General features: G+C 57.8%; 2 protein-coding genes across 5 annotated transcripts; both read left to right on the top strand.

The window, feature by feature from the left end:
• Window positions 1–3,956: 3,956 nt before the first annotated feature.
• Window positions 3,957–19,810, top strand: TMLHE (trimethyllysine hydroxylase, epsilon). Of its 2 annotated transcripts, none has more exons than XM_068151909.1 (9): window positions 3,957–4,068; window positions 4,957–5,204; window positions 9,971–10,155; window positions 11,145–11,321; window positions 12,429–12,708; window positions 15,022–15,141; window positions 15,608–15,844; window positions 16,494–16,632; window positions 17,295–19,810. In XM_068151909.1, exons 3-9 carry the CDS (start codon window positions 9,972–9,974, stop codon window positions 17,424–17,426), a joined length of 1,269 nt encoding a protein of 422 aa, XP_068008010.1. In that variant the 5' UTR covers window positions 3,957–4,068; window positions 4,957–5,204; window position 9,971; the 3' UTR covers window positions 17,427–19,810. The 2 variants fall into 2 exon arrangements, with proteins under 2 accessions (XP_068008010.1, XP_068008011.1); XM_068151910.1 differs by lacking the exon at window positions 3,957–4,068 and adding an exon at window positions 4,622–4,702.
• An 860-nt stretch (window positions 19,811–20,670) lies between these two features.
• Window positions 20,671–25,746, top strand: LOC137448071 (uncharacterized). 3 transcript variants are annotated; one of them, XM_068152233.1, is made up of 5 exons: window positions 20,671–20,744; window positions 21,305–21,703; window positions 23,504–23,605; window positions 24,340–24,389; window positions 25,484–25,746. In XM_068152233.1, the coding sequence occupies exons 1-5, from the start codon at window positions 20,693–20,695 to the stop codon at window positions 25,625–25,627; spliced, it is 747 nt and encodes a 248-aa protein (XP_068008334.1). In that variant the 5' UTR covers window positions 20,671–20,692; the 3' UTR covers window positions 25,628–25,746. The 3 variants fall into 3 exon arrangements, with proteins under 3 accessions (XP_068008334.1, XP_068008333.1, XP_068008336.1); XM_068152232.1 differs by having other exon boundaries at window positions 23,501–23,605; XM_068152235.1 differs by lacking the exon at window positions 23,504–23,605.
• Window positions 25,747–27,005: the final 1,259 nt, after the last annotated feature.

Genomic DNA, 27,005 nt, shown 5'->3' with positions numbered 1-27,005 from the left:
CCCAAGGGAAAAGTGATAGGACAGGAGGGAATGACCTCAAGTTGACCCAGGGGAGGTTCAGGTTGGGCATGAGGAACAATTTCTTCACAGCAAGGGTTATCAAGCACTGGAACAGGCTGCCCAGGGAGGTGGTGGAGCCATTGTGGGTCATTGGTGTTGGGTCACTCATGTTGGGTTGGGTCATTTTTGCTGAGCCGAGGCGGGTCGCTCACGTCAGGTCAGGTTTGGTTGGGTCACTTGGGTTGGGTTGGGTCATTCAGAGGAGGCTGGGTCATTCACATGGGATCATTCCTGTTGGGCTGTGTTGTGTTGGTTCATTCATGCTGGGCTGGTTTGAGGGAAGTCACTCCTGTGGGGTTGGGTTGAGGTGGGCTGAGCTGCATCACTCAGGTTGGTTTCTGTTGACTTGGGCTGGACAGCGACCACCAGGCTGGGCTGGACAAGCAGCAAAACCAAAGTCCTGACAGCTCTCCTCTCCACGTGGAGATCTTTCAGGACTTTCATCCCAGGAGCCCTTTCCAGGAACATCTCCCATCTGCCTGGCCACTCTTTGGTGGAAATTGCCACGTTTCCTGCAAACCCAGGAATTTCCCTGAGGGAACCTCTCCTGACGCCTGCCAGCGCAGAAGCCACGTCCAGAGAGAAACCTGCATGTCACCAAACACCAGGCATGGCCACACCACCTCCAGGAAACCCTAAGAGCAGGGATGAGAGACCAGTTCCTCCTTTGGAGGGGAAGGGAGGGTGTGGAGTCGCTTCCCTCCTCCAAGGCGCGTGGTTGACCTCCAAGCCCCGCGGCGCTGGGGCTGCTGGTGGGACTGGCAGGGCCTTTCCCAGGACAAGGACTAATTCTGGATCCCCCCAGGGCGGATGTGGGACCTCATCACAGCCCCCACTGGAGAAGAGAAGAGCACTGTGTGGGCTTCTAGCTTTATTTAAAGATGTTGGTGACCCCAGGAAGAGCCCACGAGTGGATGAGGGGGGGGGGGGGGGGGGGGGAGAAAATTCCCAGATCCCAGCTGCCCCTGGGAAATCCCCACCAAGCTCCCAGGCCTTTTGTTTCCCAGCATGTGAGGTCCTACAGGCCAAGCAGCAGGTGCATGTCCAAAGCATTGGGCACCTGGGGCAGAGGGCACTTGGCCAGAGCACCTATGAGGAGGTCGCTGCCCTCCTAGACTCAGCAGAGGATCAGTTCTGCAGGGACAAGAGGGACCACAAACCATTGTGTGGTCCAGAAACCACCCTTCACACGTGGCACCACAGCATGGATTTTGTTTGGGCTGGAAGAGACCTTTAAGCTCATGGAGTCCAACCATTAACTCAGCACTGCCAGGTCACCACTAACCCATGTCCCTCAGCACCACACCTCCATGGCTTGGAAACACAGGATCCAGATGTGTGTCCCTGACATGAGCAAAGATGGGTATTATTCTCTTCTCCCAAGGAACAGGCCACAGGACAAGAGGAAACAGCCTCAGATTGCCCCAGGGAATGTTTAGGATGGACATGAGGAACAATTTCTTGCCCTTGAGGGCTGCTCATGCCCGCCTCAGGCTGCCCAGGGCAGTGGTGGAATCCCCATCCCTGGAAGGGTTTCAAAGCCATGGAGATGCGGTGCTGAGGCACACAGTCTGGTGGTGACCTGGCAGTGCTGGGTGAATGGTTGGACTCCATAACCTGAAATGATTCTGAGAGAAGGTCCAAGGGCCAGCGATGGGCACAGGGTCAGCCCTCACCCACAGCCTCCTCCGGGGACCTAGCACCAGGACACCCAGTGACAAATTCTCATGGAGGCCGAGATGCCTCCGCCGTGAGCTCACCCAGTGACTAATTTGTTTATCTCCTCTGGGAGCTGCAGTGAGATTTTGGGAAGCAGCAGCTCCCCAGCAGCCTCTCCTGCCTCTTCCCGGCGCCTCCCCCACCCCCTTCCTGAAAAACACTGGGAAGGCTCAGCAGCAGCAGCAGCAGGCTGTGCTGGTGACACGCCACCACCACGTCCCCTTGCTGCCACGGCTATCACAGCAAGCAGCTGCTCTGCCTCCAGGCACAGCAGGAAAGGAGATGCTGAGGCACTGGAACAGGTTGCCCAGGGAGGTTGTGGATACCCCCTACCCCCCCCCCCCCCCCGGAGATGTTCATCCAGGTTAGATGAGGCCTTAAGTAACCTGCTCTAGCAGAAGGTGTCCCTGCCCATGGGGGTGGGGGAAGAGGGGTTGGAACTTGGAGATCTTTGAGGTCCCTTCTAACCCCAAACATTCTGGCATTCTATGAATGTATGGAAAGCAGGACCCAGGAAGCTGACAAGGACACCCTCCAGGTCTCACAGTCACCTCAGACCCCTTGTGAGGAACAGGGGCTGGGGGGAAGCTTCTCAGTGACCCAAGGCAACTTAGCACCATGATCCTGCCCTGAAAGTTCTACAATCCCACACTGCTTTGGGTGGAAAGAGACCTTTAAAGGGCATCCATCTGAACCCCCTGCAGCCAGCAGGGACATCTGCAACTAGAGCAGGTTGCTCAGAGCCACAACCAACCTGACCTGCAGTGGTGCCAGGGGTGGAGCATCTCCCACCTCTCTGGGCAGCCTGAGCCAGGCTCTCACCACCCTCAGTGTCAAACATTTCTCCCTTCTCTCCAGTCTGAATCTCCCACTTTGAGTTCAGACCGTCACCCCTTCTCCTGTCACTACAGACCATGCTCAAAAGTCTGTCCCCAGCTTTCTTCTGGCCCCTTGGAAGCCCTGCAAAGGCCACCAGATGGTGTCCCTGGAGCCTCCTCTTCCCCAGGATGATCACCCCCAACTCAGCCTGGCCTCACAGCAGAGGGCTTCCAACCCATCGTTGCTGTGGTCTCCTCTGACCCTGCTCCAACAGCTCCATGTCTCTGCCGTGCAGAGGACTCCAGCCTTGCAGGTGGGGTCTCCACGGGGCTGTTCTCCAGCCCTTCACCCCCAGCCTGGATTGAAACCTGGGGCTACCCTGACCCAGGGGCAGGACTCTGCCCTTGGCCTGGTTGAACCTCACGAGGTTCACATCGTCCCAGTTCCCCGGCCTGTGCGAGTCCCTCCGGATGGATCCCACCCCTCAGCTGGGTGCCACCTGCCGAGGGTGCCTCTATCCCAGCGCCCGTGTCACTGACGACGATATTAAACAGAGCCGCCCCCAGCGCGGACCCCTGCGGGACCCCACGGATCGCCACCGGGACCCGCAGCTGCTGCCGGGTGCGCAGCTCACGGGGCGGGGAACGGGTCGGGGACTGCGGGAAAAGGGGCAACGCACAGCCCGCAGCGGAGGCACCGCCGGCCGCAGAGAGCCCTAGAGGGCTGGAAGGCTCCGTGTGGAGCGGCAGACGTACCGCAGAGTGCCAGCGGCACCGCGGAGAGCTGACGGGCGGACAGAGCAGCGTCACACAGCCATAGGGACGGGGACGTCCCGAGAGCGTGGGGACAGCGGGACCAGCCGGAACCCTCCGCGCATCGCGCCTGGCTCCAGGCGGAGAGAGGAGGAGGCGCGCTGCTGCCAGCACCATAGAGCGTCCCGGGGAGGGAGGGACGACACCATAGAGAGGCTCGCAGCGGCACAGAGCGCCCCGGGGAGGGAGGGACGACACCATAGAGAGGCTCGCAGCGGCACAGAGCGCCCCGGGGAGGGAGGGACGACACCATAGAGAGGCTCGCAGCGGCACAGAGCGCCCCGGGGAGGGAGGGACGACACCATAGAGAGGCTCGCAGCGGCACAGAGCGCCCCGGGGAGGGAGGGACGACACCATAGAGAGGCTCGCAGCGGCACAGAGCGCCCCGGGGAGGGAGGGACGACACCATAGAGAGGCTCGCAGCGGCACAGAGCGCCCCGGGGAGGGAGGGACGACACCATACAGAAGCCCGCAGCGGCTCAGAGCGCGGCGGGGAGGGTGTGGTGTGCGTGAGGGGCGGGGCCGTGCGTGAGGGGCGGGGCTGGATGTTAAAGGGGAAGCCGCCATGGGGCTGGGCCTGGCTCCGGCGGAGCGGCGCCGGCCTCGCAGCTGGTTGTGCCACGCCGCTTCCCTCGGCTTGTGCCCGGGGAGGGACGAGGTGGGGAGCTGCCCGTGGCGGGAGGGAAGCGGGGCGGACAGGGCCTTTTGGGTTACAACGTGGTGCTTCTGGTGTGGCAGCACCGGGACAGGGAGCGCCGTGGGGGTGAGGCGGGCGGCGGAGCCAGGCAGGCCGCGGGGGGGCCGCCTCGTCCCGCCAACGGCAGGCGCCACCTCCCCATCCCGGCCTTTCCGCCGCCTTCCCCGGGCCCTTCCGTCCTCCCGCCGCCTTTCTGGGCTGCTCGGCCCGGCCGCAGACACGTTGCCAGCCCGGAGGCTGCCCTGCCGCTGCTCCCGGCCGGGCCTGCCGGTTACCCGGCCCCACCGCGGCTGGCCTGGGGCAGCAGCTCGGGTCCCGGCTCTCCAGGCCGGGTTGGTCGTGGCTCTGAGCGACCTGCCGTAGTTGCAGCTGTCCCCGCGGGCTGCAGGAGGGTTGGAGTGGGTGAGCTTTAAAAGCCTCGTCCCAGGGCGGGCCCGCTGCTGTCTCTATGGCTGCGGACGCTCTAGTCCAGCTCCGCCCCGCACTCGGTGGTACGGCCCCGCCCCGGGGCGGCCCCGGCCCTGGCCCTGTCCCGCCGCAGCCCCGGCGCCCGCTGAACGCGCTCGGCAGGAGCAGCTCCGGGCGAGCAGCCGAGGTGGGTCAGGGCCTGGGAGGCGGCGCAGACCCGGCGGGTGCCGGTTTGCGGGGCAGGCTGGAGCATCCCGGAGCCTCTTCCCGGAGCACCCTGGGCCGTTGCCGAGCAAGGAACTGGTGGTGTCGGGGCTGCAGCTGCTGGGGGAACCGGGAACTCAAAATGCAGCTTCTGAGGTGGCCTTTGGGTTTGCTCTTTGGTTTGTGTTTACTGTTTAAGTGGTAACGTGGGTTCTTCTTGCTTTTTTATATCTTTAGAAAGTTGCCAAGATCCTGATTTAAGAGCCTTTGCTGCCTTGGCCAACGTCAGCCCCTTGAAGTGCACTCAATACTAAATGTGTAGAACTTTCCCAGCAACGTTTTTGGCCTGGAGGGTGCAGGGACCAGGAGAAGGAAGCAGGGAAGAGCTGTGACCACCAGCAGAGACCAAGGGTCCACGTCCCAAGCCTGTCTGAAGCCTTACCCCATCTTTCTCCTACCTCAGCCCTGTGCTCACAGAGTCCCAGGTAAGGACAGGGATGAGGAGGGCAGAATCTCAGACTGGTTTGGGTGGGAGGGGACCTTGAAGGCTCACCCAGTCCAACCTCTTTCAGCCAGCAGGGACATCTGCAGCTAGAGGAGGTTGCTCAGAGCCACAACCAACCTGACCTGCAGTGGTGCCAGGCATGGGGCATCTCCCACCTCTCTGGGCAGCCTGGGCCAGGCTCTCATCACCCTCAGTGTCAAACATTTCTCTCCAGCCTCAATCTCCCTCTTTGAGTTCAAACCATCATCCCTTCTCCTGTCACAAGAAGCTCTGCACATAAGTCTGTCCCCATCTTTCCTCTGGCCCCTTGAAATCCTGAAAGGCTGCCAGAAGGTCTCCCTTATTTTTTAGCAGCTCATGGGCAGAGTTTTTAATCTCCTTTCCTGATCCAAGCCAGCTCCTCCCTGCCTGGGCGAGCTGCCTGTCCCCTCTCTGCCAGGGCAGGACCGAGAGTGGGTGAGCAGAGTGATTTTAATACCAGGAGCTGACTGCAACAAGTGTCCCTGGGGTGGATAAACCACAAGGGCTAGAGGGGGGGAAAAAATGAATTAGAGCCTGTTTCTGTGGAACTGCAGGGCCTGAGGAGGTTTTGTTGAGGGGAAAAGGAAGAAACTGCAGAGAGGAGACAGCATAAAGGTTATGAGAAAGGGAGCCTGCAGTCAGGTGGTTGGTGTCAAAGTGTAGGGGGGCAGAAAATTCTTCTTCCTTCTAGGGAAGTGAAGCTGCCAGGGCCTGGGATGGCTTTATTAGCTCTTTAATTTAATATGGGGCAGGAGAGGCTGATTCCTGTCAGCCCAGATCTAATAGAGGTGTCTGCTGGGGGAGGGGGGGGCCTGGAGCTGTTCTCAGCAGGGGCCAACCAAGCTGCCTTTTGTCTGGTTGTAATTAATGGGTAAAAGAGGTCACCTCGGGCTGTTAAACCTTTAACTCAGCTGGATGTGGCTGAGGCATGATGGCACAGCCCCAGGGGACTGGGGTTTGTCACTGAGATTAGTCTAAGTTGCTCACCTGGCCCTGGCTCAGGGCTCTCAGTCCACTTTCTGTCCATTTGGAACCTTGGCTTTTTTTTATGCCTTAAAAAAAGGCTTCTCCTTCTCAGGCAGCAGCACTGAGGGGGTTTGGGCACAGCTTCCAAAGCAGCCAAACATCTGGCTCAATGTGAGCAGCCAAGAGGGCAGCAGGATGTGAGCCCTGTGTGATGCCTGCAGAGTATTTCCCAAGCTGCCCTGGAAAGTGATCTCTTTTTCTCCTTTTTCTCCCCTCCCCTCTTTTTGAGGCCCTTTTGTGCTTCTGAAATATTTCTTTCATAGCTCAAGAAACCTTCAGGCAGTGAAAAGTCATCCAGGAGTGTGAGCAGCTGGGTGGTTGGAATATGACAAGAGCTTGGCAAGGAGCTTGAAAGCTGTCCCCAGGGGAGGGGGTCCAGGTCTGCTCACAGCCCCAGCAGGCCCATGGCACCCTGTTCCTTGGCTAAAAGCTGCTTGAAGGCCACAGCTTGGTCTGGTTGCTCCTTCCTTCCACCTTCTCATTGCCAAAACTCTTTGGTTACTGGTTTGATTTTCCTTCCCCTCCCCTCACCCCAGCTCAGTGAATTTTTTCCTTTGCTCAGAATGGGAATTGTGACCACAAAGAGCTGCAGAACAATGAAGATTGCTTCAGGTGCTTCTTGTGGCAGCAGTGAGACAACTGCTGAAGGGCCAGACAGGAAGTCCTCCTGGATGGAGGAGCCCCTCCTGAGGCGCCCCTCTTCCTTCCTCTTGCTTCTCTCCCTAGAGATTTAGCCTCAAACCACAACATTTGGGAGTTTTCTGCACTCCCCCAGCCCACCCCCTGCCAACTCCCACAGCTCTGTTCCTCCTCTGCCACTTCTAACATGGGGTTTGTGCTCCTGCTTTTCATCCACCTCCTGGTAGACTCTGGGGTGGGATGAGGCCCACAGCTCTTCACACACAGCCTCTCCATGGGGTTTTGTGCCAGCTTGGTGGTGAACACCTCTCCTTTCTCAGAGCCTCCTTGCTTCTCAGGGTAGTCTCCTTCCTCCTGCCCTCTATGAATTTCAAGGGAAACTTTTTGTCTTCATCTTGGGGCTGCTGCATTTTGCTGCTGCCCAGCATGGTGTGGACAACATCAAGAGAAGGACTGAGGGAGAGGTTTGCTCATTCCAGCCAGGAGGGAGCTGTTAGCCCTGATTAAATACAGACCCCCCAAATGTAAATCCTCCCTAATCACACAGATTTAAGTGGGGTGTTGGGGTTGGGTTTTTTCTGCTGTGGTTTTCAACTCCTCTTGGGTTTGGTGTCTCTGGGAAAGATTGGAGGCTTCTGGAGAAGCTGTTGGTGGTGTCTGCTTCCAGCAGGAGCAGCAGAGGAGCAAGAGGTCTTGCTGATTAGATTCTGCATCTGGGTCACTTCCCCCAACCTGTGGTTATTCTCTGGTGGGCTTTGATACTGCAAGGGGATGAGATAAAAGGGAAGGTGTGGAGGAGGAGATAACCATGGCTGGAGCAGAGGCCACTTAGAAATGGGTTTGTAGAGGGAGCTCCTGGTGAATTTGGGTCCTAGGGTGAGGAGATAGAAGCCAGTGAGAAATGGGTTTGTAGAGGGAGCTCCTCCTGGTGAGTCTGGGTCCTAGGGTGAGGAGATAGAAGCCAGTGAGAAATGGGTTTGTAGAGGGAGCTCCTCCTGGTGATTCTTGGTCCTAGGGTGAGGAGATTGAAGCCAGTGAGAAATGGGTTTGTAGAGGGAGCTCCTCCTGGTGATTCTTGGTCCTAGGGTGAGGAGATAGAAGCCAGTGAGAAATGGGTTTGTAGAGGGAGCTCCTCCTGGTGATTCTTGGGTTCTGGGTGAGGAGATTGAAGCTCCATGGCTGAGAAGTCCATCTTCATCTCAAACCATGTTCTCCTTACGAAAGCTTCCACTCCCTTCCCCGCCATCCCAAAGCTGGCTGTGGTTTGTTGTGGTTTTCTCTCCTGCTCCTCAAGTTGTTTCCTGGGAACCCAGCCCCTCTGATTTCATTCTTCTTATTGAGATCTCTGCACTGGGTCACCTTTGAAGTGGAGAAGCAGGTTGGACAGGCAGAGCTCTGGTGCATGTGCTGCTCAGATAAGATGAAGGGCAGGAGTCTGGGATGGGGAGTGCTTCCCAGCTCTGTGTTTTATCCACCTTTCTCTGCCCTGCAGGCCAAAGAGCTGATAAAAGCCTGCTGGGTTCAGACCTGTCCTCCAGACACTGATAAGCACAACAGGGTCTCCAGACCACATCTGAAAGCTTCTGAGCTTCTGCCCTTGCTCTTTGTGTTGAAGAGTTGGTGCCTTCTAGCATCTAGCCTGAAATTACCCACAGCTGGCTTCTCTTCCATGCCAACTGTGTCCTTCAGCAGCAGCAGAGATCTTACTCCTCTTCTTCATTGTTTGGCATTCTCTTTCTGGAACTGACCTAATTGTGGATTCCTCTGCTCCTTGTTTCTTTAACCAAGGTCATGTTGCTTCCCTCAGCCCTATAGATCTGCCCAGGAATGGTGAATTCCAGCAGGGGAGGTGACAGATGGGACAAGACCTGAAGCAGAGGAGGCTTTGCTGGTGTTGCCCACAGAAGGGCTGACCACTCTCTCTTCTCTTCTGGGATTGCTTTGCCTCATGTATCCTGGGATCTCATTTGTGTCTTCTCAGGAGTCTTTGCTGTGGTCACAGAAGAAGCACAAGGCCCTCCCTGTCCTTCCTCCTGCTCTTCCCAGCTGATGTCCTTGAATTGGATCAGCTTCAACTCACCACCCTAATGGCTAATTTCTGGGCCACTCAGTTTAGGGAAGATGTTGAGTTGCTGGAAGGTGTCCAGGGAAGGGCAACAAAGCTGGGGAGGGGTCTGGAGCACAGCCCTGTGAGGAGAGGCTGAGGGAGCTGGGGTTGCTTAGCCTGGAGCAGAGGAGGCTCAGGGGAGACCTTCTTGCTCTCTATAGCTACCTGAAGGGAGGTTGTAGCCAGGAGGGGGTTGGTCTCTTCTCCCAGGCAGGCAGCACCAGAACAAGAGGACACAGTCTCAAGCTGTGCCAGGGGAGGTTTATGCTGGAGGTTAGGAAGAAGCTCTACACAGAGAGAGAGATTGGCCATTGGAATGTGCTGCCCAGGGAGGTGGTGGAGTCACCATCCCTGGAGGTGTTTGGGAGGAGACTGGATGGGGTGCTTGGTGCCATGGTTTAGTTGATTAGATGGTGCTGGGTGATAGGTTGGACTGGATGATCTCAAAGGTCTCTTTCAACCTGGTTAATTCTATTCTATTCCCAGTTACTCCCATGGCATCCAGTCTGTGAGGGCAGCCAGTTTTCACATGCAGCTTCAGGGCCTTCCTCCAGGGTGCTGGTGATGCCAAAGAATCTGCTGCAGCTGGTCTGGATGGGTGAAGCTCCCCAGTTTCATGGGGACTGCTGTATGGCCCAAGGGTGGGGTGAAGGCACTGGGAAAAGCCTGGCAACCTGCTTGCCTTGGCACTGGGTGAAGCCAAAAGTGATGCTGGTCTTCAGCCTTGGCCTTGAAGATGTTTAGTCCGAGTGCTCTCCAAGCTCTGTTTGGTTGCTTTTCATGTCCAAGTGGCACCCAGGAGGCAGGTGGCTCCTCTGGCCAGGCTGCAAGTCATCATGCCCACTTCCTTCTCTTTCTCCTCAATGGACTGCTTCTCACTTACCTCTCTGGTCAGTAAATGCCCACAGGGAAGGATGACACCACCACCACCGTCTCTGCCTTGTCTTTCTCAGGATGTGGTGCAGGAGGCTGGTGGGTCTGCTGGAGATGCCAGGATGGCTGAGGGGAGGCACTGCACAATGCCCACCCTGGATGCCCCGTCACAGGAGGACCACCCTCGCTGCTGCAGCTCACTGGCACCACACTACTGCCCCAGAGTCCCTCAAGTGTGCCTGGCAGTTACATGGTGACCATCTAGGTAGGTGTTGGGTGGACATTTGCCTGCTTCTGAGTGTCTGGGGAGAGGAGTGGCAAGGTTGCCCAGAGAAGTGGGAGATGCCCTACCCCTGGCACCATTGCAGGTTAGGTTGTTTGGGGCTCTGAGCAACTTGCTCCAGTTGGAGATGTCCCTGTTGTCTGCAGGGGTTTGGGCTGGGTGTCCTTTGAAGGTCCCTTCCAACCCAAACCATTCCATGATGTGAGAAGAGAGGCCATGGCAAGGTGACAACAGCCAGGCCTTCAGTGAAGGTATTCTGCCTGAGTACATGAAGCAGGTGAAAGGAGGTTCTCCTCCTCCTCCTCCTCTATTCTGCCCTAATCAGGCCACATCTGGAGTACTGGGTCCTGTTCTGGGCTCCCCAGTTTGAGAGGGGCAGGGAACTGCTGGAGGCTGCAAAGGTGCTGAGGGGCCTGGAGCAAAGGCTGAGAGCCCTGGGGGTGTTGAGCCTGGAGAAGAGCAGACCCAGAGGGCATCTGATCAATGCTCAGAAGGAGCTAAAGGGGGTGGGAGGAGGCAAGAGGATGGGACTGGGCTCTTCTCAGTGGTGCCCAGGGACAGGACAAGAGGCAATGGGCACAAACTGGAAGCCAGGAGGAACCATCTGAACAGGAGGAGAAACTTCTTTGGTGTGAGGGTGCTGGAGCCCTGGAGCAGGCTGCCCAGAGAGGTTGTGGAGTCTCCCCCTCTGGAGAGCTTCTAAAGCCAGCTGGCCATTGTGATCCTGGGCAAGCTGCTGTGGCTGCCCTGCTTGAGCAGGGGGGATTGGAGTGGGTGACCTCCAGAGGTCCCTTCCAACCCCACCACGCTGGGACTGGGGTGGGTCTGTCTTAACCCCACAACGAGCTCAATTTAGGTTGAGGTGCCAGGCCTTAAGGGGGCATGTGAGTGTGGTCACAACTTGTGAGCCCTCAGCTTGAGCTCTTGGGCTCTGGTTTCTCACTGGTGCCCCCTGTCCATCTCCTGGGCAGAGCTGAGGTACAGGGACACCCTGATGCGCTTCGACTTCGTCTGGCTGCGGGACCACTGCCGCTCCGCCTCCTGCTACAACGCCAAGACCAACCAGCGCAGCCTGGACACTGCCAGCGTGGATCTGGCCATCAGACCCCAGGCTGTTCGAGTGGATGAGACCACCCTCTTCCTCACCTGTGAGTAGCAGAGGCTTTCTGGCCAAATGGGTGCCACCATCCTCTTCCTCAGGTCCGAGCTGCAGAGCACTGTGGTTCGGGGGCCACCTCTGCTTAGAGGGTGGTGGGTCGTGGAAGCTCTTCACAGAGTGATTGGCCACTGGAATGTGCTGCCCAGGGAGGTGGTGGAGTCCCCATCCCTGGAGGTGTTCAGGAAGAGACTGGATGGGGTGCTTGGTGCCATGGTTTAGTTGATGAGATGGTGCTGGGTGATAGGTTGGACTCGATGATCTCAAAGGTCTCTTCCAACCTGGTTAATTCTACTCTACACAATCATTTCAGTTGGAAAAGCTCTCTAAGGTCATTGAATCACTCCCTGGGTGGTGGTGAGATCACAGCCATGGCATTCACAGAGTTGTTGCCCTGTCCTTAGAAGGGCAGGTAAAAAGGCCAAGGGATGGAGAAGCTGTTTCTGAGGGACAAGTTAGAGCCATCAAGATCATGGGAGTGTTGAAAGCCTTCTCCTATGAGTACAGGCTGAGAGACTTGGTTTTCTTCAGCCTGGAGAAGAGGAGGCTCCAGACAGACCTTCTGGTGGCCTTTCAGGACTACAAGGAGCTGATCAAAAAGCACCACTTGTCCCAGGGGAGCAAGACTAGCAATGGGTAGATTCAGACTGGATGTTAGGAAGAAGTTCTTCCCCATGAGGGTGGCGAGAGACTGGCACAGGTTGCCCAGGGAGGTGATGGAAGCCTCATCCCTGGAGGTTTTGAAGGCCATGCTGGATGTGGCTCTAGTGTGAGGGGAGTTAGACCTAGGTGATCCTTGAGGACCCTTCCAACCCTAACAACTCTGTGGTTCTATGATTTAGCCTGGACACGAGGAAAAACTTCTTGCCCTCGAGGGTTGTCCAAGCCTGGCGCAGGGCAGTGTCGGAGTCCCCATTCCTGGGCGGGGGGGGGTAGTTTCAATTGCCTTGGAGGTGTGGTGCTGAGGGCCGTGGTTGGGCGGTGAGCTGGCCGCGTGTGCCCAGCAGGGTGGCCGCGTGTGGCCAGCGGGGTGGCCGCGTGTGTGGTCCCAGCGGGGAGGCCGTGTGGGCCCAGCCGTGCTCCTTGTCGCCCGCGGCAGGGCCGGACGGGCACGTCACGCGCTACGGGCTGGAGTGGCTGGTGAGGAACAGCTACGAGGGGCAGAAGCAGCAGGTGATGCACCCCAGGATCCTCTGGAACGCAGACGTCTACCAGCGCGCCCAGGTGCCCTCCGTGGACTGCCGCAGCTTCCTGCAGACCGACGAGGGGCTGAAGGAGTTCCTGCGCAGCTTCCTGCTCTACGGCATCGCCTTCGTGGAGAACGTGGCTCCCACCAAGGCCGACACGGAGACCCTGGCGAGAAGGGTCAGCCTCATCAGGTACCGGGGCCCGGGCTGGGCAGAGCAGCTCTCGGCAGCACAGGCGGTGCCCTGAAGGTGCTGAGGCCCTGCTCCAGTGGATCCAGTGGGACTGCCTCCGGGTTGCCTGCTCCAGCGGGACGTGTCCCATCCCTGGCACCGCTGCAGGTCAGGCTGCTTGGGGCTCTGAGCTACCTGCTCTAGTTGCAGCTGTCCCTGCTGACTGCAGGGGGGTTGGCTTTAAAGGTCTCTTCCCACCCAAACCAGTCTGGGATTCCATAGTTCTAAGGCCACTGACAGCTTGTAGAGGAGCAATGAAGGGCAGGCTGTTAATCACCAAATCATGGTGGGGATAGGAAGGGACCTCTGGAGATCATCCAGTCCCAACCCCCTGCTCAAGCAGGGCACCCACAGCAGCTTGCCCAGGATCACAATGGCCAGCTGGGGTTGGAAGCTCTCCAGAGGAGGAGACTCCACAGCCTCTCTGGGCAGCCTGCTCCAAGGCTCCAGCACCCTCACACCAAAGAATTCTTTCCTCCTGTTCAGATGGAGCCTCCTGGCTTCCACTTTGTGCCCATTGCCCCTTGTCCTGTCCCTGGACACCACTGGGAAGAGTCTGGCCCTATCCTCTTGCCCCCACAGGTCCTTTATCTCCTGCTGAGCATTGATCAGATCCCCTCTGGGGCTGCTCTTCTCCAGGCTCAACATCCCCAGGGCTCTCAGCCTTTGCTCCTCACATTGATGCTCCAGGCCCCTCTGCATCCTTGCAGCCTCCACTGGCCTCCCTCCAGTACTTCCCTGTTGGGACCTGGGGAAGCCAAGCTCCATTTCCCTGCTGTTTGGAAAGCTGCTGCCACCTTACCCTGTGCACTCTGCAGCATGGCCTGGTTTGCCAACAAAAGGTCTTCCCCAGCCTGTGGTTGCTCCACTTGAAGTGGGAAGGAGGCTGGTGCTGTGGGCTCTGGCCTGGTTTCAGGGGAGAAGCTGGTGTCACAGGCTTGTGGAGCTGCCTGAGGAGCACACAGTGACTTTTGTGATAGTGGGACTGTGCTCAGAGGAGCAACTGGAGGAAGTGACCTGTTTGGGAAGGCTGAAGCTGTGTGAAGAGAGACATTTCCTGTTATGACTTAGGGAGGTCAGGAGGGCAGCCCTGGCCCTGGGAGCCAGGGAGAAGATCAAAACCAATTCCTAGCTCTGGCTAAAGAAAGCTGCTTGAGGAATGTTCCTTCTGTGTGTGTGATTGAAAGGCTGAGGCACACCAACAGCCTGGGGGGCTGAGTTTTGAGTTCCACCCAAGTTCTTAATAACTCCAGACAGAAGCAAGGAGAGCTCCAGGGAATATCTACCCAGCCTCCACCTCCAGGTACCTCTACCCTGAAGCCTCTAAGTGCAGTGTGTCCTTGCCTTGTGTCTCTTCCCTTCCATGGTGTTGTAGGAAGGAGATGGGTGAAGACACATGGTCCTGAGGACAAAATCCTGTGGTGGGGACAAGCTCTCTGGCAGCTCCCTGTGCCACTCAGTGGCTTCCTGGGCTGTGCTGGGGAAGATGATCTGTTGGTGCAGAGGAAGCAAGAGTCATCACCATCAATATTTTGGGGAGGAAAAGGAGAAGCTGGATACCAGGGGAGGTACCCAAGGAGCAGCAGCTCTTGACAAGGAGAAAGTTTAAGTTGTTGGGGTTTAGCTGGCTCTGTGCAGAGGATGGAGGGGAGTAGCCTCAAACCATAGAGTCCTGAACTGGACTGGGGTGAAGGGACCTTGAAAGCTCATCCAGTCCAACCCCCTGCAGCCAGCAGGGACATCTGCAACTGACCTGCAGTGGACCTGCAGACCACCTGACCTGCAGTGGTGCCAGGGTTTTGGCATGTCCTACCTCTCTGGGCCAGGCTCTCACCACCCTGTGTCAAACATTCCTCCTTTCTCTCCAGCCTGAATTTCCCTCTTTGACTTCAAACCATCCCCTCTGGTCCTGTCACCACAGACCCTGCTGGAAAGTCCATCCCCAGCTTTCTTCTGGCCCCTTGAAATCCTGGAAGGCCACCAGAAGGTCTCCCTGGAGCCTTCTCTTCTGCATGCTGAACAACCCAAACTCTCAGCCTGGCCTCACAGCCCTCCTATCATTGCTGTGGCCTCCTCTGGCCCTGCTCCATCAGCTCCATGTCTGTGCTGAGGGCTCCAGAGCTGGGCCCAGCACTGCAGATGGGGTCTCAGCAGAGGGGGGGGAGCAGGATCCCATCCCTCCACCTGCTGCCCACTGTTGTGCTGCAGGAGAAGTCCTGCCTTGCCAGCATGCTGACCCCCTCAGCACACTGCCAGCTGCCCTCTCTCCTGCAGGGAGACCATTTATGGTAGGATGTGGTACTTCACCTCTGACTTCTCGCGGGGAGACACTGCCTACACCAAGCTGGCTCTGGACCGGCACACCGACACCACCTACTTCCAGGAGCCCTGTGGGTGAGTGCTGCTGCTCATGGAGTGTGCTCAAGACCAGGTTGGGTGAGGCCTTGGGCAATCTGGTCCAGTGGGAGGTGTCCCTGCCCATCCTGGCAGGGGGGTTGGAACTGGATGATCTTGCAGGTCCCTTCCAACCCAAGTTATTCTATGACTCTCTAAGGTTTGACTTGATGATCTTAGAAGTCTTTTCCAACCTTAATCATTCTGTGATGGAGTTTGGGTGACTCAGGCCTGGTCCTACCATCACTTGAAGTCTCCCAGGCTCATGTCCCTGCACTTGGGGGCAGTGCAGGCAGTTGACCACCTTCTCAGGAAGCAAAATGGGGGAGATTTGGGCTGGGGAAACAGCAGGCAGAGCCAGGTCTTGCTGGCTGCTGATAGATCTTAGTCTGCCTCTGCCTGGGTCCATGGGGAGCTTTCCCATGGGACAAGCACTCAAGGTCTTCCTCTGCTCTCTCCCACGCAGCATCCAAGTGTTCCACTGCCTGAAGCACGAGGGCACGGGTGGGAGGACCCTGCTGGTGGACGGCTTCTACGCAGCAGAGCAGGTTCTCAGACAAGCCCCTGAGCAGTTTGAGCTGCTCAGCAAGGTGCCCTTGAAGCATGAGTACGTGGAGAACGTGGGAGACTGCCACAACCACATGATTGGAGTGGGGCCTGTCCTCAATGTCTACCCCTGGAACAACGAGCTGTACCTCATCAGGTGACAGCAAGCTCGGGCCCCTGGCTGTGGGGAGGAGGCTGGCTTGTGGTGGATGAGTGTCTTGCCAGGTGACCTCCCAGCCATGCTGAGGGACATGGTTTAGTGGTGACCTGGCAGTGCTGGGGTCATGGTTGGACTCCTTGGGTCTCTTCCAACTAAACTAGTTCTATGAACACTGTTGCACTGGGCACTCCTCCTTTCTCCCAGGGTTGTCTTCTCCTCAAAGCCCTCCACTTGCAGCAAAACCTCCCTTAGATCATCTCTAGACCCTCTCTTAAATACACAGAGCTGCTGAGGTTGGGAGAGAGCTTGGAGATCCTCAAGCCCAACCACTCACCTAGAGCTCATAATCCTACCACTACTGCTAAACCACATCCCCCAGCACCCCATCCACACATCCTTCAGAGGTCTCTAGGGATGGTGGCTCCCCCAGCTCCCTGTTCCAGTGCTTGATAACCCTTCCTGTGAAGGCTTCCTCGTGTCCAACCTCAACCTCCCTTGGCACAGCTTGAGGCCCTTTCCTCTTTTGGTGCTTGTGAGAGGAGACCAACCCCTCCTGTGTTCCCCCATCCTTTGAGGTGTCCTGCAGGCTCCTGAACTTCTGTGTGGAAGTGACTGGAGCCCCCCTGGCTTGTCTCTTGACCTGTAGGTACAACAACTACGACCGAGCTGTCATCAACACGGTGCCTTACGACGTGGTGCACCGCTGGTACGCCGCCCACCGCACCCTCACCGCCGAGCTCCGGAGACCAGAGAATGAGCTCTGGGTCAAGCTCAAGCCAGGCAAGGTAGGACATGGGCTTTGGAAGCAGAGGGAGGCTGCCAGGCTGCTCCTGTTAGATGTGGAGGTTTGGTGCCACTTCAGCTGGGTTGGGTTCCATGTGCTTCAGTTTTCCTCTCCAGAGCTGTGCTCCTGTAAGGAGGTTGAGCGAGGTAGGGGTTGGGCTCTCCTCTCAAGGAACAAGTGACAGAACAAGGGGAAATGGCCTCAAGTTGCCCCGGGGGAGGTTTAGGTTAGACATGAGGAACAATTTCTTGCCCTTGGGGGTTGTCAGGCCTGGCCCAGGCTGCCCAGGGCAGTGGTGGAGTCCCCTGTTCCTGGCAGGATTTCAGAGCTGTGGAGATGTGATGCTGAGGGTCATGGTTTGGTGGTGACCTGGCAGTGCTGGGTTAATGGTTGGACTTGATGAGCTTAAAGGTCTCTTGCAACCCAAACAGTTCCATGATTCAGTGTGCTTGGCAGCACAGCAGAACTTCTGCCTGCAGCTCCCACAGCTCTGCTGGGTCCCACGAAACATCTGCCTGCAGTCTCATCTGCTCTCTCAGCCCCCTGTGGCATTACTCTTCGGTCTCTAGGTTGTGTTCTGGAGTTGGGGATGCCTGTCAGGGGCTCCTGCCCTTCTCTGTGGCGGTTGCCCTTCCTCTGATGGCCTTTTCTCTCCTCCTGCAGGCCCTGTTTGTGGACAACTGGCGTGTCCTGCACGGGCGGGAGGCCTTCACCGGCTACCGGCAGCTGTGCGGCTGCTACCTGACCAGGGACGATGTGCTGAACACTGCCCGCCTGCTGGGGCTCCAGGCCTAGCCCAGCCCTCCCCCACCCTCCATGGGAGAGGGCAGCAGACCTCCAGCGCCGCCCTGCCGGTGCCTCTCGCCGCACAGACGACGTTGCACATACCTCAGCCACCTCCAGCCTCTCCAGAAAGCTCTGGGTGCCTCCTGGGGAGAGGCAGCAGGTGGAAACCAAAGGTTGTGGGAGCTCTGTGGGGCCATCACCTGCCTTGGAGCACGGGCAGCTCTTGCTGTCTGTGCTCCCAGCCTGGCCTCTCTAGGCCCCCCTGGCTCAGCTCTGCTGACCAAGGGTTGATTCCCACCATGGGAAGCTCTCCTCCAGTCAAGTGCCTTCAGGACTTGGAATCTTGGGCTCCTTGCCCTGCTCAGCCTTTCTGTCAGCTGATGTTGTAGGGGTCTTCTAGCACAGCAGAATGGAAACCTCTGGGATCTTGCCTTGCCCCAGGCTGGCCTGTAGCCCTTCCAGAGAAGATCACAACCTCATTGGTGATGTCACTGCTCAAAGGCTGGGTGCATGTTGCAGTGCCTTCTCTCTTCTCAGACATCCCTTGTGGCCCTGCTAGGAGCTGTGCTGCTCCAGGGATGGCCTGGAGGGAGAACTGGGCCCAGCTGGAGTGTTTGACAAGTTTGGGGTTAGAAGGGAAGAGGGAAGTAGCAAGAGCTGTGCTGGGAAGGAGAGATGACCCTTAGATGAAGGAGCTGTTGACCAGGTGACCTGCAGTCCCACCATGCTTGTGCTCAGGGGTGAAGCCTCAGCAGCTGCAGTTATTTGCTGAGGAATTTTCCCCCTCTGCTGCTCTTGGATCTTGCCTGGAGAAGGAATTTGCAAAGGTTATCATGAGGTTGACCTCTGGGGATCTTTTTTCCCCTCCAGACTCTCCTGGGTGTGAAGGTAACAGAACTTTCATCTGCTGGGAGGAGATGTCAGAGTCTGGGCCTCAGTGGAAGGAACAGAGGCAAATCCTGGCCTCAGCAGAATCCCTGGAATTTTAGAAGCAGGAGGGGACTTTGGATGTGCTAATTTCTCACTCCTCCATATCTTTGGAGGTCTTCACTCTGCTCTGAGCAGACCTTCACCAAGGCTGCTCCCTTTGTCTCCTGGCCAGCAAGATGTTCTGATGCCCAGGTGCAGCCATGCTGAACTGGCTGCCCTCACTGAATCTAAAGGCTGACTGTAGAGACCTCAGTGGTGAGACACTCCTGGAGGTTCTCCTCAGGTGACCTTGAGCTCCTTCTGCAGTTCCCCATCTGTGGTGAGCTGTGGTTGCAGTCATCAGGAGTTGGAAGGAGCTTTGGAGTGAAGGTTTGGCAGGAAGGAGCCTCTCCCTTGTGTGAGGGAGGGGTGGCAGGTTGGCTGCTCTGAGGAACGTCTCCCAGGGCTGGAAGTGTTCCTCAGGCAGCCTGCAGCACATGTTGTAGGCTCTGTGGGGTGCCAGTTCCACCACCACACCTTGGAGGTGGAGCCTTGCAGGTCTTCATTAATCCTGTTGAGGTGTAGCAGGGCACAGGCTTGCACACACAGTCCCTCACACAGCCCAACCTTTGTGCTTCAGGTTGGTTTCACCCTCTGCTTCTTGGTGAAGCTGTGGGTTGGAGCTTGAGGGAAGAGGTGGTGACCCCAACCAGTGTCTGTGTGAGCTGACAAAGGGTCCTGAGCAGGGTTTGGAACCCCTGAGCTCTCTTTCTCTGAGCTCTTTCTGCCTCCCTGTGTGCCCAGGATGTGAGGAACAGCACATGAATGATGTAGATACCTCCCCTCAGTCCAGCAGCTTGACCTTCCCTCCTGAGGGGTTCTCCATCTGCTGAAGATCTGCTGCTGCCCTGAGCTGGCCCCTTCAGGACTGGGGCTGGTCCCAAGGGACACCCTGCCAGAGCATGGTGGTGACACTCATGCCACAGCTGCCTTTCTGACCCACAAGGTGGTGACTGTAGCTCTGCCTCCCACTGTTGCTGCCAGGGGCTGTGGTCTGCAGGCACCAAGCCTCCTCTCAGGAGCCAGCTCCAGCCTTGAGGTGGCTGTGGAGTTGTCCATGGTGAATGTAGAAGGGACACATTTCCTCCTGGCTCTTGGGGTGCTTGAGTGACAATGAAACATGGCAGGGGGAGAGCTGGGTTTAGACCTTGTGCTTCACCTCTCCCCACTTCCCATGAGGGCTGAGTTCTTCTGGAGCAGCTCCTGAGCACCCAAAGCCCCTTGGAAGGACCAGGATGGGGTGGTGGTTGCTGTCTGTCTGGTACAGGTGGCTCTTGGGCCCTGTTCTGTTTGCTCTCCTGATTGCATCAGGTTCTGTAACTGAGCTTTCTTTGAAGCCAATAAATGCTGAGCTGCCTCCTTCTCCTTTCCTCCCCCCACCCTGGGTGTTCTCCAAGCCTTCAAATAAATGATGTATAAACAAAGTCGATGTTTCCAGTAAGTCCATAGCTAACCACCAGAGGTGGAAGGAATGTGAGGAGCAGTAACCCAACCCTTCTCTGGTGGCTTCTGCTTCATTCTTTCCCTGGCCACACGGTGGCAGAAAGTGCACGAGGTTAAAGAAGTCGATGACTGGCTTCGGAGCTCCCGCTGCTGTTCCTGTTTGCTTCAGCCCCAGGACCTGCTCCTCAGAACATCTTGAGGGCTGTAAACCATGCTTGAGTTTCCAGTGAGCCTGTCCAGCGAGGAGGAGGCGACCCACACACACACCTTCTGGAGGTTCCTAGCCCTGTGGCCATGCTAGCCCAACACTGTCCCATGTCCTGCTGCTGCTGGCTCTGAGCAGCAGTGAGCAAGAGGAGGTTTGAGCAGATAGCTGAGGCTCCACTTCTGCTCCAGGTGCTCCTTGCAGGGTGGGGGTGGCTGTGTGCAAGGAGGTCCAGCCCCATACCTTCCCCCCACCCTTGCTGATGGGGTGCTGGCAGCACTGGACCTGCTCTCCCGCACCAAGCCTGCCCCTGGCTCTGCACCTCTGGCTGGTGCAAACCTTTCCTCCTGGCAAGCAGAGCAAAGAAGTGGAGCCAGGCCTTTCATGGCACCCCGAGGGCCAAGCTGGGCTGGCCTGCGGCCGGGACCTCCCTGCTCCCCCAGGTGCCAGCAGTGCGGCAGCTGAGGGGCCGTGGTTGCCTAGAACAGGAAGAAAGCCGGGCTTGCGAGCTCGAGAAGTCCCCAGCTTCCCCTCCTGCTGGGGTGACAGCTCAGACACGCTCGCAGGGCCCGGTGGCTGGGACCCTGCGCTGGAGGCGTGGTGACCAGCCCCGCTGGACCTCCCCTTGCAGTTCCTCTGCTGGGGCTGCCACCCAGAGATGTCCTCTGGTCGACGCTCCTGGAGCCTCTGCTCCCTTCTTACGCTCCTCGGTGAGTCAAGGCTGAGCTGGGGATCCTGAGGGATAGGGGGGTGCCTGTGGGGGGAGGTGGTGGCCCCCAGATGTACTGACCCCATGGTATGTGCCCTTGGACACCTGCTCTGCTCTGATGTCAGCCCCAGGTAGGGTTGGCAGGGGTTGCTCCATCCACAGGTAGAGGAAGGTCAGGAGGTGGCTGTGCTTTTGCCTCCCCATTTCCTCTCAGGACACAAGGAGTGGGAGATGCTTCACATGCAGATGACCAAAGAATGAACCCGAGAAGGGGTTGGATGGCCAGAGGGCACCACTCATCCTTCTCCTGGGCTGCTTCCTTGGCTTGTGGAGAAGCAAAGCCCTCCATGAACACACACACCCCTCTGCAAAATACAGCTTCAGCAGCTGTGTGTGGTTGAGAAACAGCTTCTGCTGGAGCTGCTGGTGGTGGGATGAGGTGTGCTGTGACCACCCACGCAGGGATGGGCTTGGAGAGGGGAAGGGAAAGAGGATCCAGTCCCTGTTCTCCTGCCAGGGGGTGGAAAGTGTCACTGAGCTGCTGCTTCCCCTTCTCTGCAGGGGGAAGCTTGGGTGTCCATGTCACAGTCCATCAGAAGCTGGTCAATGGCACAGTGGGGCACTCTGTGCTCCTGCCTGTCTCTTACACCCTGGTTGATGCCTGCTGCTTCCCCCTGGCCATTGCCTGGACACTGAGCACCCCCCTGGACACACTGATCTCCTGCACTGTGACCAGCTGCACCTTAGCTGCTGGCGGTGTTCCCAGCAACTGCTCCTCACGTTGTTTCCCCATGCCTCCACGAAGAGACATTCAGTTCTTCCCCAACAATGGCTCCCTGCTGCTGAGGAACCTGCAGCTCAGGGACAGTGGGGTCTACAACGTCACCTTCAGATCGTCATCCCAAACCTGGAACCTCACCCTGGCTGTGCACGAGAATCCTCTCAGCCCTGAGCCTCCAGGTGAGTGTCCCCCTGCGTGTGGCCAGCCCAGACAGTCAGGAGGTCTGTGGTGACAGGTTGGACTCGATGATCTTTGAGGTCTCTTCCAACCTTGGTGATTCTGTGACAGGGAGTCAGTGAATTGTGTAGGCTGGAAGAGACCTTTCAGATCACAGAGCCCAACCACGGACCCAGCACTGCCAGGGCACCGCTAACCCATGGCCCTCCGCACCACATCTACAAGGCTGTGAAAGCCCTCCAGGGATGGGAACACCACTGCTGCCCTGGGCAGCCTGGGCCAGCCCTTGACAAGCTTCAAGGGGTGGAAAATGTTCCTGATCCTGCTGTAGCAGCAGGGTTGGGCTGGATGATCTTTTGAGGTTCCTTCCATCCCCTGACATTCTGTGATTCTCTGATTCACATCCAACCTAAACCTGCTCTGTGGTAGCTTAAGATGATTTCCTCTTGTGCTATCACTCATTCCTTGGGAGCAGGAGTGGGAAGCTTCTTTTTCCCTCCCTCCTAAGAATCCCAGCACGGTGGGGGTTGGAAGGGACCTCTGGAGATCATCCAGTCCAACCCCTCTGCTCGAGCAGGGGCAGCCACAGCAGCTTGCCCAGGATCACAATGGCCAGCTGGGGTTGGAAGCTCTCCAGAGAAGCAGACTCCACAACCTCTCTGGGCAGCCTCATGTCCAACCTAAACCTTCCCTGGAGCAACTTGAGGCTGTTGCTTCTTGTCCTGTCACTCGTTCCCTGGGAGAAGAGACCAACCCCACCTGGCTCCAACCTCCTTGCAGGGAGCCAGAAGGTCTCCCCTCAGCCTCCTTCTCTCCAGGCTGAACAACCCCAGCTCCCTCAGCTGCTCCTCACCAGCCCTGTGCTCCAGACCCTTCCCCAGATTTGTTGCCCTTCTCTGGACCTGCTCCAGCCTCTCAATGTCCTTGGAGTGCCCAAAACTGGCCCCAGGATGTGAGGTGTGGCCATGGGTGCTGGCAGAGTGTTTGTTGCCCCTCTGGAGGGGATGAGCTGCTGCTGTCCAGCTGCGGTTGATGCGGTGCTGCAGGTCTCTTCTAACACAGGAAGCCCATCCTGTCTCCCATCACCAGCTTCATCACTGTGTAGGCTTCCTGTGTGGCCACTGTCTCTAAGTGAGAAATGCTCTTTGCTAGCCTGGTCTTTACCCACTGTGAGTGAGGTGAGAGGAGAGAGGTGAGCTGAAAACCGCAGCACTGGCTTTGGGTGCTGCCCTGTGGGGCACAAGAGGATGGGGCCAGACTCTTCCCAGTGGTGACAAGGGGCAGTGGGCACAAACTGGAACCCAGGAGCTGCCCAGAGAGGTTGTGGAGTCTCCATCTCTGGAGAGCTTCCAATCCCAGCTGGCCATTGTGATCCTGGGCAAGCTGCTGTGGGTGCCCCTGCTTTAGCAGAGGGGTTGGACTGGATGATCTCCAGAGCTCCCTTCCAACCCCCACCATGCTGGGATTCCCTGAGTCTGAGACTCTACCCAAGACAGAAACACCTCTGAGACTTTCTGGGCTAACCTACAGACTTCTGTTAGAGGCTCAGGCTGTTGTCTGCCTTCCCAGCAGCATGGCTAAGGCACCCAAGGCAGTACAGGAAGGCTGACTCCTTCATACTTGAGCTGTAGAGGACTTTGTGTACTGCAATATCTCCTCCCACCTGTGTCCACAGTGCTGATCTCCAGCTCCTCTGATCCCAAGGAGAGCTCTGGGATCACCAGGAAAGCTCTAGAAGCTGTGGTGGGGCCTCTGCAATCAGCTGTTCAGCCACCACTTCCCTGTTCTCTCTTCTCCAGCAGACCCTAGGCAGCAAGGCCATGTCTACTACTACACAGCAGGAGTTTGCTCCTCACTTGCCCTGGTCCTGGTTCTCCTGCTCTCCTGCTGCTTGTGGCACCGCGGTGAGTGGCTTCCTACCCTTCCAGGCTGCATCCTCCAGCTCACCCAGACGTGTTCTTGGCTATTAAACGTTTGGAGAGCTCGGGAGCAACTGAGCTCTTCACGCTGAAATGATTCCTTCTGTAGAGCTCCTGCAGATGGAGCTGCGAGCATCCTCCTCTGCTCGCAGCTATCCCTGCGGACTGCAGGGGGTTTGAACTGGATGAGTTTTAAAGGTCCCTTCCCACCCAAACCAATCCGTGGTGCTGTGAACGTGCCACCTCCTTCCACTCACGAGAGCTGCTGGCTGCGTTTCAAGCTGGGAATAAAGCTCAGCAAAGCAGGAGCACATCATGGGGCTGTGCAGGGGTTCCTGGAGAGCTTCTACCTCCTGGTGCTGGGACCAGAACTTCCAGGCTGGGAAAGAGAAGCAACTGCAGGGACCCTGAGCCCCTTCCCCTACCAGGCCGCCCGGGGCGGTGGCGGAGTCCCCATCCCTGGAGGGGTTTCAGAGCCACGGAGGTGTGGTGCTGAGCGACACAGCCTGGTGCTGAGCTGGCAGCGCTGGGCTCGTGGTTGGAGTCCAAGCGCTGACAGGTCCCTTCCAGGCGCAGCCACGCGGTGACTCTAGGGTCACTGCGGCTGTCCTGCTGAGGTCCCTCCGGAGCTCCAGGAGCCTGCCCGGACAGCTCGGCTCCCCCGCGCTGGCACAGGCAGGTGCAGCGCATCCTGGTGATCCCAAAGCTCTCTTTTCTAGGTGCAGCTCGGCAGCAGAAGTGGAGAAACAAGGAGCGGCAGCAGCAGCAGGTACGAGGGGGAGACATCCAAACCTTCTTTGGCAGCTTTGGCAGCTGGGAACGGCCAGGGGCTGGAGGGGATGCTCAGAGAGGCTGGGGCTGGATACGAGCTGGGGAGTGAAATAATCGTTGTGAGGGAAGGCTGCACGTTTCTCCTCCTCCTGCCTCCTCGGGCAGACCCCAAACCAGCCTGGACCTTCCCCTCGAGGACCTTAAGGGAATCCTGGGGTCAGCTTTGGGCACTTCACTCCAAGGAGGACATTGAGAGGCTGGAGCAGGTCCAGAGAAGGGCAACCAAGCTGAGGAAGGGTCTGGAGCACAGGGCTGGGAGGAGCAGCTGAGGGACCTGGGGTTGTTCAGCCTGGAGAAAAGGAAGTTGAGGGGAGACCTTCTGTCTCTCTACAACTCCCTGCAAGGAGGCTGGAGCCAGGTGGGGCTTGGTCTCTTCTCCAAAGGAACAAGTGACAGGCCAAGAGAAAAAAGCCTCAAGTTGCCCCAGGGAAGGTTTAGGTGGGACATGAGGAACAATTTCGTGCCCCAAAGGGTTGCCAAGTCCTGTGCCAGGCTGCCCAGGGCAGTAGTGGAGTCTCCATCCCTGGGGGGGTTTCAGAGCCCTGGGGACGTGGTGCTGAGGGCCATGGTTTGGGGGTGCCCTGGCAGTGCTGGCTGTGCTGATGGGCTGAGCAGGTTCTGCACCCATGGGCTGGGGGAGCTGGGACCAATGTTGCCCCATGGCTGTTGTGGGTAAAGCCACCTAGGCTTCACCTAGCTCCTGCCTCTGCCAGCTCCTTGCTGGGTGCAGACAGTCAGTAGCTCTGGACACCTTCTGTGCATAGACTCGTGGAATGGTTTGGGCTGGAAGGGACCTTAGAGATCATCTAGATCCAGCCTGCTGCCATGGGCAGGGACATCTCCCACCAGAGCAGGCTGCCCAGAGCCCCATCCAGCCTCACCTTGAAGGCTTCCCCAGATGGCAGCAGCCACAACCTCTCTGGGCAAGCTGTGCCAGGCTCTCACCACCCCCACAGTGCCAAATTTCTCCTGATCCCAGCTCAGCCTGTGGAGAAGGCTCTCAGCTTTGGTGTTTCCTTTGTCCTTCTCCAGGAGGCCCACATGGAGAGCATTGAGGCGATGGACATTGTAACCATTTATTCCACCATCGGCAGTCACCCAGGAACAGCCCCACGGCCACGGACTGCTCCGGGCCGACCAGGACAGGACACTGAACCCTACAGCCTCCTGATCTGACTGTCAGAGGTGCCTCAAAAGGGTACTTTTTGTCCCTTGGTGGTGGCCCTTGTCCTTTGGTGCTCCCCCTCCAGCAGCTCCGCACCCTCAGCCCAGAGTAAAGGATTTGGAGCAAGCAAGCGCAGGAACATTTTGTCTGCCTCACACTGTCTCTGCCTCTGCAGTGTGAGGCAGGAGCTGGTTCTGGTTGCTCCTGGAGACTTCCAGGAGGCCCAGGATTTGGGGTGATGGGTGGAAGAGGAACTTCAGCACCTGATTCTGGCAGTGAGGTGCTGCTCACACTCAGCTTTGGGTCACTTGTGTGGGGGGGGGGGGGTGTGCCTTGCTTGCTCAATGTGTCAACCAAGAAAACCAGATCCTGCCATCCTGTGCCTGCTCTGGAGCTCCCAGGCTGTGGTAGGTTCACTTCAGCCCACACATCCCCACCACCAGCAGCTGAGAGCTCAGCTGGGCAGCAGTGGATCCATGAACCTGCAGAGGGAGGCAAGTGGGTGGCAAGAGGCTGCATCAGAAGTGACCCCATGGAGTTTTGTGCTGGTCAGGCTGGCCTGGACCTGCCCTCAGTGCCAAGAGGGTAGCAGTGGTGGTGGTGGTGTGCTGTTGGAGCTCTTTGACCTCCTTGGGAGGCTGCAAGTTCAGCCTGGGGAAGCAGGATCATAGAATCATGGTGGGGTTGGAAGGGATCCCTGGAGATCATCCAGGCCAACCCCCCTGCTCAAGCAGGGGCAGCCACAGCAGCTTGCTCAGGATCACAATGGCCAGGGGGTTTGGAAGCTCTGCAGAGAAGGAGACTCCACAACCTCTCTGGGCAGCCTGCTCCAGGGCTCCAGCACCCTCACACCAGAGAATTTTCTCCTCCTGTTCAGGTGGAGCCTCCTGGGTTCCATTTTGTGCCCCTTGACTTTGATTTAAATGTTGATCCTAGCTTCCAAGGGTGACCCAAGGGAGGGCACATCCCTGAGGGAAGCTCCTGTTTTACAGCTTGCCTTTTCTGCTTTTGTCTTGTACCTCCTTCAGCTGGCTTTAGCTCCTGGGACATCCCAAGCTCACCTCAGCTGCAGGCAGAACCCAGCAGCCCTTCAAAGAGATGACAAAATGCCCATGGGCATGTGGCAGGACCCCACAGCTCCCCAGCCCTGCCCTGTGCAGCCAAGGGGTGGCTGTGGGGAGAAGGCAACTGCAAAATGTTGGCCCCAGAAGGAGGTGCCAGGCAGAAGGTCAGGGGGAGCAGCTTCCCCTTGAACACACAAAAACCCAAACCTGAAAGCTTGCCTTGGCCCACAGCCTCTGCTGAGCTGGGGCAAGCTCCACCTGTCTTGAGGGGCGTTGTCCTTCACGACCAAAGGGATCTGTGGGGCTGCAGGTGGGGCATGGAGCT

Source organism: Melanerpes formicivorus, unplaced genomic scaffold, assembly GCF_026170545.1.
Source record: "Melanerpes formicivorus ecotype bairdi unplaced genomic scaffold, bMelFor1.0.p_v2 SCAF_22, whole genome shotgun sequence".
NCBI lineage: Eukaryota > Metazoa > Chordata > Aves > Piciformes > Picidae > Melanerpes > Melanerpes formicivorus.
Note: the sequence above shows the minus strand (reverse complement) of the source record. Positions and strands in the feature narration are given on the sequence as shown.

Excerpts from the sequence above, each read along its gene's own strand:
- TMLHE (XM_068151909.1), top strand. The coding sequence starts at position 9,972 with ATGTGGTGCAGGAGGCTGGTGGGTCTGCTGGAGATGCCAGGATGGCTG. Across the intron at positions 11,322-12,428 it reads GACCACCCTCTTCCTCACCT|GGCCGGACGGGCACGTCACG; the intron begins GTGAGTAGCAGA and ends CGCCCGCGGCAG. Across the intron at positions 12,709-15,021 it reads AGAAGGGTCAGCCTCATCAG|GGAGACCATTTATGGTAGGA; the intron begins GTACCGGGGCCC and ends TCTCTCCTGCAG.
- LOC137448071 (XM_068152232.1), top strand. The coding sequence starts at position 20,693 with ATGTCCTCTGGTCGACGCTCCTGGAGCCTCTGCTCCCTTCTTACGCTC. Across the intron at positions 21,704-23,500 it reads TCTCAGCCCTGAGCCTCCAG|CAGACCCTAGGCAGCAAGGC; the intron begins GTGAGTGTCCCC and ends TCTCTTCTCCAG. Across the intron at positions 24,390-25,483 it reads AGGAGCGGCAGCAGCAGCAG|GAGGCCCACATGGAGAGCAT; the intron begins GTACGAGGGGGA and ends GTCCTTCTCCAG.